We start from the raw sequence: 13,964 nt of genomic DNA, 5'->3' as shown, positions 1-13,964 counted from the left end.
AGTAGAATTTTTGAATGTTGTTAAGACTTTCATTGTTATCAATTAACGATAAGAATGTATCATGGAACTCTAACCACTGATTGGTATCTCCTGAAAATGTAGGGAGATCTATTTGCGGAAGATTCATTGATTGAAACGAGGAATTTGCTTGACACAATACTTGTGCATACTGTGTATTGTTCTGAATCGACGATTCTAATGAATCTGTGGCTGTAGATACTAATTGGAAATATTATTCCTCAAATTCTTCTCATTCTACTAAATATGATTCTTTATTGTCAGGATCTAGCTTAATGAGACTAATGTGATGGTCTTCATAAATGTTCAATATTGGTCGAATTGTTTCTATTCTCATTTTCAATCCACTAATCAGATTATTGTTCTGAATGACTTGATATAAATTTTTTGAATCTAGCTAGTTGGGCTGAAAGATTTTCTTTAGATAGTATGATAGACTGAATTTTATCTGATTGACACATGGTTAATACTATATAATATTACACACAATAATGACAAAATAAAACTTGCTTTAAACAAGACTGACCTTATAGACTTCTTGTTGCTCTTTCACTCAAGTGCTCGCCAATTTCGTCACGTTCCTGAATGCTCCTTCGATGCTTCTGATATTGAATGATTCTTCACGTGCTGCTTCGTGTATTTTCTCTGGATTCTGGTCCTCAATTGATTGTTTATCACTGGCGTGAATCTGGTCGAAGAACCAAATGTTAAGGGTACGCTTATCAAAGCACCAACTTTGTGAAATACAGAAGTTTGTTCTTATTTCTACCACGGATTGGGATACCCTTAGATTCTGATAAAACACTTGGGTTTTTATACTTATATTTGAACAATAACAGTATACAATGATGAAAATGAAATAGGTTATCAACCAAAATGAACTGTATTTCTATGATATGTCAGCTGATTGCTGTCCATACTATACAACTACTACTATGAAATCAGGGATGTGAAAGAGGAAGGATAGACGGTAACAATCGGTGATGTCGAGTGGAGACCACAGAACTTACACATTAATGATTTCTTGTTCCCTTTTGGCTGGTCTCAATCGTCTATTGAAAATTGAAATATAATTCTTATACATAAACTCCGACAATTAGTTAATACTGCTAAAGACGTTAATAAACCTATTAATTTCTTATATGGTTCATCATTACAACTCTCTTTTGTTGAATCAAATTTCAATTTAGTTTTCAAAGGAGTTTTCATATGTTTACAATCAGACATGTTCAATTATTGCAATACATATTTGAAGTATATAAACAATGACTATACCTACTACCTTTTTCATAATTTCTAGTGATATTCATCCCTAAACATTTTTTAGCTTCCCCTAATTTCTTTATCATAAAATTTTCACTTGAATTTTCTATCAGAAAATTCATTCAGAAGTAACATTAGTTAAAACAAAAAAGTTATCCACGTACAATGCAACAATAGTAAGCAAGTTATTTTTCGATTAATGTAAATACTATGCTCAATTGTTGATCTTTTGAAACTTATATCTATCGAAATTTTATTTACTATATAGGACATAAATTGCCCTATTTAATTCACTTCTGAGTAAAACCCAGAGCCACAAGTCTCGTTCTATAACATAGCATCAATACATCAATACAATCTTCAGATACTAAAAAACTCCTTAGTTCGTCAGGAATTTCCAATAGGTCCTTCGAATTGTTGCAATTATATTGTATTTCTTTACAAAATATGGAATAGAAGAATAATTTGCTGCTCAACTGAAAAATGTATTGATAAACCTTGGAAATGAGGGACTTCTTATAACCTGATTTCTCAAAGATGTTACACTTAGATATGATATTACAATTGCTTATGAGGTAACATAAGCCATGGGTATTTGAAAAGCTGGTCTATTCATTCTGTCTCTTTTCAGTTTGTTTATTATATGATAGATATACTGAATATTTCTAAAAAAAAATACTTTAGATGTGACTTAATTAAATTTTGACTTATGCATCATATCATATATGACTATAAATTTGAGAGAGACATATTCTTCTAAATTCCATTATTAGTCTTTTGAGGGTACAACTTTTTTTGCGAAATTCGAGGCTTTATTGTAAAAAACTGGTTATACATTTATAATTCAAAGTATTGCCCATCGCTGGTCACTACTTTCTCCCATCTTTCGGACAGCGTACGAATTGAAAAAACTGGTCATCTTTTGAAGCGATCCACGAATCGATTCAAGTTTTTACTTCTTCATAAGATCGGATGTGTTGGTCAGCCAGGCCGTATGCTATTAATTGAAACAAGTGATAGTCCGTGGGAGCAACGTCTGGAGAATACGTCGGGTAGGGTTGTGGGGTAGGAATTCCCATTGTAACGTTTCCAATTATATCTTGAATACTTTCGCAACAATTACTTTTAAAAGTTGGATTCTTCGAATTTCTGGTATTTTTATGGTATGTTATGTTCATAATGAAGAAACTGAAATATGTGTATGGAATCTTGTGTTGGGAAAAGATGTGTCATGTCAAGGAAGAGCTATATTCCAAAAATCATTTCCTTCAATAGAACCATTTACGAGATATAGCCGAGAATCAGATTTTTTTATCGATTTTCAACAGCCTGTATCTTTTTAACCGGGCCGAATCGGGAAAAACGGTAAAAGAAAAAAGTGTTTCTTTTGACCTCAGGAATCTCCCGTTAAAATATATGTAGATATTTTGGTGTGAGAAATAATAAGATTCAGATGAACAGATTCAGTGGAAAACGAAATATTTAGTAGTTTGCTTCCATTTTTATGGAATATTTTGTCCTCCTGAACATTCATAGGGACATTGATGTTGACGAGGACGCTGTGATTACAAGGTTTTCAAAGGGTTCAAAGTTTTAAAGACCAAATTAGATTTTGTGTTGTAGTTGCCAATTTTTCTTTTTTTTTTCATATTAAACAATCGATTTACTATTTAATTATTTTTTTAATTTCTACCTGAATGGTTAAAACCCGGATAAGTAAATAATGATATTATAATACAAGAAATACATAAGGGTACATAAGGGTATTTTTTGCGAAATTCGAGACTTTATTGTAAAAAACTGGTTATACATTTATAATTCAAAGTATTGCCCATCGCTGGTCACTACTTTCTCTCATCTTTCGGACAACGTACGAATTGAAAAAACTGGTCATCTTTTGAAGCGATCCACGAATCGATCCAAGTTTTTACTTCTTCATAAGATCGGAAGTGTTGGTCAGCCAGGCCGTGTGCTATTGATCGAAACAAGTGATAGTCCGTGGGAGCAACGTCTGGAGAATACGTCGGGTGGGGTAGAAATTCCCATTTCAACGTTTCCAAGTATATCTTGACTACTTTCGCAACATGGTGTCGAGCATTGTCATGCAGTAAAATCAATTCATCTTCTCTCTCGTTGTATTGCGACGGTTTGTTTTCAATGCTAGGTACTAACGCATTAATTGCGTTCGATAACGATCACCTGTGATTCTTTCAGTCATAATACACTACGCCGAGCTGGTCCCACCAAATACTGAGCATGACCTTAGAACCGTGAATATTCGGTTCGGCCGTCGATGTGGAAGCATGGTCGGGATATCCTCATGATTTTATGCGCTTGGGATTATCGTGATGAACCCATTTTTCGTCTCCAGTCCCAATCCGATGCAGAAACCCCTTCCGTCTTTGTCTTGCAAGCAGCTGTTCACAAGTAAATAAACGCCGTTTAAACACCTCGCGGCATCAACTCGTACCGCACCCAATTTTCTTGTTTCTGAGTCATTCCTATGACTTTCAGGCGTTTTGAAATGGCTTTTAGTGTCACTCCTATTGATCCTACAATTATTGTTGCGTTTGACATGAGTCTTGATCAATTATTGCCTCCAATTCTGCATCTTCAAAAAACTTCTCTCTTCCACCGCGATGCTGGTCTTCGACATCAAAATCACCATTCTTGAAGCGTTGAAACCACCCTTCTATTTATGTATTTGTTTAATCAAACGGAACAAGCCATTTTACAGATGTACCAGAAAATAACTAAACCTAGACATAAACAATATCGTTGGTACGTTCTTCCACCAATATCGTTCTCACTATAGGTATTTGAAAGCATTCGATGAACCTCAGCCGCGGATTTCTTCATATTTTAGTAGAAAATTGAAAGCTCCCGCAAATGACGAGAATTTGGCTCGTAAGCTAACATGGTTAATCGTGAATAACTTTATGATGCAGACACAAATCGACTAACATGTCAATGGCGTTATGTTCACAAATACCTAAACTTATTTTATGACATCTAATTCATTTCTACTACCACTTACCGTTACAGCCATCCATTGCAAAACGGCGGACGCTAAGGTGTACGGCTTATATAAATATTCATATGAATATCTAAATATAAATATTTTTGAGAGGTAAGGCTTGATATCGGTATAATCTGGGATTTGGTCCCATAGAAATACTCGAAGCCCATAACGGCGAACCCCCTTAAAATTTAAGGCTAGGACCGCCTTGATTTGTCGTCATGAAAGTTATTTGCATCAAATATTTTCATGTGAGCAAGGGCCAAACGGTATGTTCTAGGAAAAAAAATCATATAGAATTCCACCCTAGAATCAGCATAGTATACCGAGTGAATCGTCTGAAATCAGCTAACGATACAAGGTTTCCGAAAAAAATCTTTTATTTTCTAGACGGATACCCAGTGAAGGATCTACCGGCATAGTGACGGGGTCCAAGGGGCGGAGCCCCTTCGGCGAGCAGAGCGAGTTTTTTATAAATAAATCACATTGTAAACTATTTTTGAGCATGAATTGATCATTTCGAAATTAATCTAATTATGTTACGCTACTGTTATAGTGCCCCATCAGACAAGGAGTGACGAATGTTGGCATCAGAACAAATGCATCAATTACAAGGCGATATCCGTTCCTCTTATTAATATTCTAAGCTTTATACTATGCTGATACTAACGTTACCAAATGGAAACGGAGCTACTTGCGTTACCGATCTTTCTGCTGAAAGCGCCCAATAGTAATAATAAAGTTTTATTGAACCATCATTCACGAAATACATTATATTTGACATGTCAAAGGCAATAAAATTCTACAAATTGAAATAACAATCCGTTTGAACAGAAAAATAAAAAAAGAAAAATATACACATATACAATACCCGCAAATCCCAAAAACTCAAGCCATCAAAATAAATTGATATACTGATTCCAACATCTATCGGCGGAAGTAAAAGTTGTCAGAATATCCCCAGTTTTGATCATTTTAAGCACGGATCCTCGACGAAAATAAATTCAAGCATTATGTATAAAAATAATAATAATTAATTATTAATTAATTTTTTAATTTCAGGTTTTTGTGTAAAAACTAAGGATTCATTGGGTGATAAATTCTTTTTAAATATTTGTCATAACGAAGCTATACCTACCCCTCCGACAGATATAACTAATTTAAGAGCTGAAGATGTTCTTGAGAAAGATATCACAGAGTTTCGTGTACCTATGAGTATAGGCACAGTACGCCCAGAGAAGGATACCAAAGGATTAGAGTGCAAGGCTTGTGATATTGTTATCAATTCCTTATTCTATAAGAAAATTGAATGTGAGTAAATATCTTCTTTTAGTAAACTTACTCATATTATCAAGCTAGGTTTTTTTTTGTCGTTTTGTTTTCTATTCCGATTCTTCTAGGCCTCTGTAGGAATCCTCAGATTTAATGAAAAAATTCAATCTTTATCATTCGAAAATAATAAACCGTACGTCACTGTTTAGTTCTCTTCTCAGTAATAGTGAGTACATAAAATTGACACGAAATTACGTAGCCAACAAAAATTTGCCCTATTTTTCAGTTTTACAAAATATTTATACACGTCAAAAAATCATTCTCATTGTTTGTTGTATTTTGTACACTTGTCGAAATAAGTATTAATGTAATTTTTCACAAAATTTCGCAATTATTCTACAATCAATTTGCAAGTTACCTCTTGATTGTATCTTAATTTTGGACATATTGGAAAAATTAAATTCCCAACTAATCATTGGATGGATTTAACCCTGTAGTGACAATTTGCTTTCCCGAGAGATGGCGTCGTACTGCGCGTCTCTCGGAAGCACCGCTTGTGACTTAATCCCAACCGTGCTACGACAAATCCTCATGGTCCGCTATGTATATGAAAAGTGTCTATGAGAGGGAACACTGAGTGCTATACTGATGATTCCATCAGTGTTTATGGGATGAATGCACCTTCAAAATTGGCCGAGAATGCCACGCCAATTTGATGTTTCTGTATAATTTAGCTCTGAACCTGCTTCACAAATATGAAGTCTTAGTTGCTCCATTCATTAATTATTGGTTCATTTATCCTTTATTTTTATTTTCACAATTACGATCGAGTTAGAATTAGACTAAACTATTTTGAATTAAATTTCATCCTAAATTACATTGGTCATAGCGTATTCGACTGGCTGCACCAGTGCGAAATAATTCGAGCTAGTTATGTCGTTTAGCTCACCAAAAATTCGAATTAATTCGCACGGGTACAGCCAGTCGATTACGCTATTAATAAACCACAGTGGCGAAACGCGTGCTCTTGGTTTTGATTGGCTGAGCTTAAATATGGCGGTTTTTTGTTTACATTCTCCATTTAGGTATTCGAGATTTATCCAAAACAACGCCTATTTTATTGATCCAGTATTTTTCAGTTGAATATATTTGTTCTATATACAATCAAATGCTATCAGGCCTAATAATTTCAATTTTGACAAAGTCAGTTCGGTTCAGCCAATTGTATTGTCATGGTTGGTTTATGCTCCATTCCTAAAAACTAAGATTAACCCCCGGTTTCTGAAAGATTGATCTTTGTTCAACTAAAACAACATTCAACTCGACAGCGATGTAAAATCCATTTGGGTTTCTGAGATGTTGTTCAGTGTAAAATTAAACTAATCTATGTTCGTTTGGATTTGACATTTGGTGACCCTTTGCGAGGCTATCGAACCTGAATTTGCCTCAAAATGCGTTTCAGATACCCAAAATGACGCTTGACGTGCAATTCACGTGTAATACTTGGCCACTGTGTTAACTGTGTGATCTAGCTATTTTTTGACTCTCCAAATTAAAAAATCTAATAAAACTAGCAGAATGTTCAAATAAATGGAGTTAACCTAACTTTCAGCAACCCAAATGACGCTTTTAACAATAGAATTGACAGCTGTTGAGTTGATTTTCACGTGGATTGGCCTTTGAGAAAACGGGGGTAAAACTAATACTGCGTTCGGTATATGTCACACCGTTCGCACTATTCCAACTGTAGGCTCCTTAGGCTTTCGGCAAATCACACCGTTCGCACAGTCTGCACTGTTCTGCGTACGGTAAATGTTGACCGGTTACACCGGTGCTCAACCTTTTACACCAATCGGAGAAAACGATGCGTACTGCGGTGCGACTATAGATTACAATAATATTAACATAAAAATGAAGAGAAGAAGTACGGCAAATTCTGTGGGATAGGAATTTTTGATTTCCAGAGGTTATATTGAAGTTTTATATTCAGGACAATACAAATAAAAATTGGAGGCATTATAGAGGCGACTAAACTGGGCATTCCAAATATGTATTACAATTGATGCCTTTTTTGATTTAATTAAATTTCTCTAAATAAATAGTATTCAGATTTGAACCTAAAAATTAGAAATCGAGGATTGGTTTGAAAATAGGTACATGCATTGGTTGTCTTTGAGCATCATGCACGAATCTGAGAATTTTGGAAAAACAATAATTATAATAAGCTCATTATGCAAAATCTCTTTATATACTTAGAGTTTTTTCTTATGTTTCGGTTATGTTGGAGGCAATTAAGGAATTATTATTTTAATTAAAAATAAAGTATTATTTGAGAAAATGCATGTGAGGAGACTGTTGTATGTTATCAAGTTACATTGTATGTCAAAGTGACAGAAATAATTAAAACTGAATTTTGTATTAAAGAGAATTTGAATGTTGAATTGAATTGATTGAATAATTAACTTTGAATGTTGTTTCTTTTATTTCAGGTATGTGTTATAATTAATTAAATTGTGTTACTACTTGTTGTATTTTCCATGATAAAAAAATAAACTTTTATTTCAGAGAAACACCTCAACTGATTATTCAGTGACAGTTGTTTTTTTTTGGGATATAACATTATAAAACAACATTCTTGTTGATATCACAAACATGGACAAGCTACGGTTTGATTTTAAGATATGTGCAGAAGATTCCAAAACTAATGTGCTTTGCATAACTTCTATTGGAACTACTGATGGCCGTAATTATGCAATTCCCGATATGTATCAAAGAGCTAGTTTACATACACAAGTAATAAAAACTTCAGCCTATAATAAGGTTAAAAATTCAATTTCCAAGAGAAACCAAATTAGAAGGGTATGGATTAATTTAAACGAGGATTTGGCTGCTACCTATCTGGATGAAGGTGGTAATCTTCAGTTTGAAGATATCTTCTTAGAAGAAAAGCTTGAAGATCAGCTGAATGTCTCTGTGAATGGTTCTAGAGCCCTTACATAATTTGTTGAGGAAAGGTCAAAAATTCATTTGGACAGAAGAATGTCAAAAAGCCTTTGAATATATGAAAAATTTTCTGTGTACTCAGCCAATCTTGGCTATTTTCGATCCGGGCCTACCAATCCATATATATACTGACGCAAGCTTACAAGGGATAGGAGCTGTTCTGAAACAACCGCAACTGAATGAGAATTCAAAAGTTGAAAAACCAGTGGCATATTTTTCAAAAAAACTGAACGAAACACAGAAAAAGAAGAAGGCTGTCTATTTAGAATGTTTAGCGATAAAAGAATCTGTAAAATATTGGCAACATTGGCTCATAGGAAAATCATTCAAAGTATTTTCCGATCATAAACCTTTAGAGAAAATGAATATTAAAGCTCGAACAGATGGGGAATTGGGCGATCTCACTTATTATTTATCACAATACGATTTTGAGATAATTTATCGTCCAGGAAAAGAAAATTTGGAAGCAGATTGCTTGAGCAGAAATCCGGTACTGGAATCCCAAGAGGATGAAGAAGATAAATTGAAAATAGTGAATATGATAAAGATTGAAGATATTTTGGCAGATCAAGAAGAGAATAAAGATTTAAAAAATAACAGGAATAAATTTATTTCCAAAAATAGTCTATATTACAAGAAAGTAAGAAATAAAGAAAAGATTATACTGTCGGAAGAGTTTTGTAAAAAACTTATAGAGAATACCCACAAGAATTTTTGTCACATAGGGATAAAACAAATGCAAAGCAAAATACTCCCTTATTACACATCAGAGAATGTATTGAAGAATATTAAGAAAATTTGTAAGTGTTGTGAAATTTGCATAAAAAATAAATCGAGACAAGACAAAATTGGTCTGTTATCGCATCTAGGTCCTGCAGAAAAACCGTTTGAAATTGTTTCAATAGACACAATAGGAGGATTCGGTGGCTCGCGGTCCACTAAGAATTATTTACATATTCTAGTAGACCATTTCACGAGATTTGCTTGCATATTGACATCAAAAACACAAAACTCAAATGATTTCATCAAGCTTATAGATAATGTACTTCAAGATTATAATATTGGAACACTTCTTACTGATCAGTATCCGGGTATAAATTCTAAGGATTTTAAGAATTTCCTAGAAGAGAAAAACATCACAATGATTTTCACTGCAGTGAATGCACCATTCTCCAATGGTTTGAATGAAAGACTTAATCAAACGTTAGTTAATAAAATAAGATGTGCAATGAATGAAAAAGATAACAAATACGCATGGACAAGAGTAGCTCATAATTGTGTCGAAAAGTACAATGAGACTGAACACACAGTTACTGGATTCAGTCCTAAATATTTATTACAAGGAGATGATACTTCAATATTACCAAATGAACTAAGGAAAGCGAAGGACAAGAATAACCTAGAAAAGGATAGGAAAATTGCCTTAAAAAATAGTAATAGATACCATGAATACAATAAGAGAATATATGATAAGAACAGAAGGGAATACGATTTCAAAGTTGGCGACTCAGTATATGTTGAAAATGGTAATAAACTGAATCGAAAAAAATTAGACCAATTAAGAATTGGACCTTATATAATATTGAAAAAAATATCACAATCGATTTTTGAAATTAATACAGGACATAGAAAATCAGAATAGAATTTGTTTCATATTTCTAAATTGATTCCGATTCCTAATATAGAAGTAGCAGATGAAGGATGATATCGATTGTTTAGTAGTTTTGTACCAAAACTGTCTTCCTAGGGGGGGAGATGTAAGGAGACTGTTGTATGTTATCAAGTTACATTGTATGTCAAAGTGACAGAAATAATTAAAACTGAATTTTGCATTAGAGAGAATTTGAATGTTGAATTGAATTGATTGAATAATTAACTTTGAATGTTGTTTCTTTTATTTCAGGTATGTGTTATAATTAATTAAATTGTGTTACTACCTGTTATATTTTCCATGATAAAAAAATAAACTTTTATTTCAGAGAAACACTTCAATTGATTATTCAGTGACAGTTGTTTTTTTTTGGGATATAACATTATATACATAATTGTGTATCAGCGAATAAATTTTTCATCCATTTTCAAAGAAAACATTATAAAATTCCTTTTACTGTCTTCAAATTGGTTCTCTGATATCTCTCAAGAGGAGCACATTATGTAGAATACATCCTGATATCACAAGGAGATAAATTTGATCTAGTCTGACCGTCTCCAATAATTTCAATAAAAATTTCTTCGTATCAGCTCCGTCATCGTTCGGCAAAACACGCACGCACCTCTTGCATCGTGGTTACGTGACCTATCAACCGTTCGCACCTTACACCGTACGCTCTTCACCGGTGGGGATTTGCCGAACGCAGTAACTTTGTTTTATTAAGTCACTGTATGCTAAATAAGATTAGAATCCCTCAGGTGCAAAAATAATAGAGTTAATTTGATATATGATTTATCCTACTTTAATGTATCCAAAAAGGATAATGAAGTTATCTTATATTATATTATTTATCCAAAAATATATAAATGATAATAAAATATGAAATTATGTTTATAAATATTATATTTTCGTCTTCTCATCACTCAACATTACTATAATATCGTCATATGATTCTTACCTATTTTTTTTTTAGACGATTCAAACTGGAAAAATTTCGTGCTAACAATTGTTTTTGAAGCCCTTAAAGAAAAATATCAGATAGATTGTATTGAAGAAGATAAAATTATATTATCCAACAGGAGACACCTTGGAAATATTCAAAAACATAAAATTCAGGATCGAGACATGGCAAAGGAAATGGGACTCGATTATAAAGACTTGAATAATTTAAAAGAAAAAACACCTAAAATACAAATGTTATCGTCTGCTCATTTCGAAGCTAAGGTGCCAAAATACCGCTTGTACAAGAAAACTTTCAAGCAAAATTGTCTTATTGGTGAATTCATATTTCCTGATGTGGTGAGTAAAATCAATTCATTTACTAGCCTAAAAATTTGAGTCCTTGTTTTCTGTTCAAGCAGTTATCGCAATTATTTGGACTCCAAAATTTTAATTCAATCTAAAATTGGGCGAAACATTTTATTATTCAATGCTCTGTTCAAACATGAAGGATAGATAATACGAATTCGTTCACAGTAAATTACAATAACTTAACACGAATTATTTCGGACATATATCCAAGTTCGAAGCTTCGTTTACATTTAGCTAGTTTACTGATGGGTAATACCACAGGTCACTGAAGTTATCACCATAAGAAAATGCACTTGCAACTTGTCAGCTAGAACTCTCCCAAAGATTGCTTCACTTGTATAGTTAACTTACGGAAATTACTTGCTACTACAGGACTTTATGAATGAATGTGAGTTGCCTTCGAATAATTTTTTGCCGCCCTTCACTAAGAGACTCAACTATATATCATCGAATTTTGAATTGTCATGGAATTGACAACCATAGATATTCCACGTAATGATTACTACTAGTAATTTCTTAATAACCTGAATGAGGACCGATGGTTAAACCTGACTTTTTTCATTGATGACTGTGACGAGGCTTGGTTTGATTTATCGGGTTATGTGAATTCACAAAACTATAAATCTGAGCATCCTCACAATTTTATTGGGACTCCACTACATTTTCAAAAAAAATGGTGTGTGGTTTGCAGTTTCTCATTGTCGAATATATAGACCACTTTTTTTTCAAGGCTCATTATACAGGGTGGCCACTTTTTCAATGGGATTGTATTGGTAACTTTTAAACCATAAGAGTTAGGAGGTCGGTCAAATGGAGAAAAAGTTGCAAGCATAGAAGCATTATCAAGCAGTTCAAACAAATCGGGATTATCAGGGCCGGTTTTCGAGATATCATAAGAAAAGTAAATTATGTCATTTTGATTTTTCTTTTTTTCCCACTTTATTTCAAATATTATAAAAAAATGTTACAGAAATTTTTTATTCGACAGTAAATTATTCTCAATTTGACGTGATCAGATTTCGTATCCAACGTTTCGTACTCTCTGGGCCACCCTCAACCTCATTTTTTTCAATACGGACCTGCATATTTTATGACATTTTTCGAAATAACTTTTAACGCTGAATTCAACGATATATCATTCAATGTCATTCAAAGTTGATTTTCAGGAGATTTTGACCCTCATCCAAAATTAATGGTGTGTATGTAAGAAAAAACAAGTCTATTAACGATATCAATGTTCTGACCCAAATTCAATCGAACCAGAAAAAAAATCGAGAACTGAGGCCAGTCAATGGAATTGTTCAAAAACTGCTCTTAATAAAATAGTCAAGAGACGCGAATACAATGATTTTAAATTTGAATACCAAGCCTTGCAAAAATTATATCGTAATGCTCTCAAAATAAATTTCGATTCTGTAATTTGTTTCAACGGAACAAATGACAAATACAACAATAGTGATACCTCGCGAGAAAATTGAGAATGTTTTGGAAGGTATTCAAGGAGACCAAACAAGCAAATGTATAAGAAGTATGGGTTCCAGAACCGTAAAGTGCATTTTACAAAATGGTGGACATTTCGAACACTTACTTCATTAATTTTCATTAACTTTGGAATAATCATTTGATTTTTCTTTCATTAAATGATACTTTCGTTTAATTATTATGAATTGAAATATTTAAATGATTATTATAAAAGAAGAACAAAGAAACCAGTATACTGGTTTCTTGCTTTGATTCTGATGTTCCATTTAGTTCAAGATGGGTAAGTTGATTTTCTTATCGAAATTTATTGCATATTGCATGTTGTTAATTAAACTAAATGAAGGTAATACAGATCCGAACTTAAGAAAATTGGATAAGGGTCAAAATCACCTGAAAATCTACTTTGAATGACATTGTATGATATATCATTGAATTCAGCGTTAAAAGTTGTTTCGAAAAATGTCATAAAATATGCAGGTCCGTATTGAAAAAAATTAGGTTGAGGGTGGCCCAGAGAGTACGAAACGTTGGATACGAAATCTGATTACGTCAAATTGAGGATAATTTACTGTCAAATAAAAAATTCCTGTGACACTTTTTGATGATATTCGAAATGAAGTGGGAAAAAAAGAAAAATCAAAATGACATAATTTACTTTTCTTATGATATCTCGAAAACCGGCCCTGATAATCTCGATTTGTTTGAACTGCTTGATAATGCTTCTATGTATGCAACTTTTTGTCCATTTGACCGACCTTCTAACTCTTATGGTTTAAAAGTTACCAATACAATCCCATTGAAAAAGTGGCCACCCTGTATATCAATTCAGTGACTGGAATTAAAGAATAAACAGTATCTATATGAAGCGGCAAAATAAGAATAATTCAAAGGCGGTTGCGATATTATAATCATTTATAGAGACCCTCTACTAAACTCTTCATCTGT

The 13,964-nt window shown here is 33.1% G+C and overlaps 1 protein-coding gene across 2 annotated transcripts in view; it reads left to right on the top strand.

The window, feature by feature from the left end:
* LOC123681085 (PIH1 domain-containing protein 1-like) overlaps nucleotides 1-13,964 on the top strand; it is an 84,452-nt gene that overhangs the window by 43,647 nt on the left and 26,841 nt on the right. For both annotated transcript variants that reach the window (XM_045619295.1, XM_045619296.1), the window contains exons 3-4: nucleotides 5,363-5,611; nucleotides 11,200-11,525. In XM_045619295.1, coding sequence (XP_045475251.1) covers nucleotides 5,363-5,611; nucleotides 11,200-11,525 — 575 coding nt within the window. The remainder of the gene's footprint in view (nucleotides 1-5,362; nucleotides 5,612-11,199; nucleotides 11,526-13,964) is intronic.

Source organism: Harmonia axyridis, chromosome 5, assembly GCF_914767665.1.
Source record: "Harmonia axyridis chromosome 5, icHarAxyr1.1, whole genome shotgun sequence".
NCBI lineage: Eukaryota > Metazoa > Arthropoda > Insecta > Coleoptera > Coccinellidae > Harmonia > Harmonia axyridis.
This window is presented reverse-complemented; position numbering and strand designations above follow the sequence as displayed.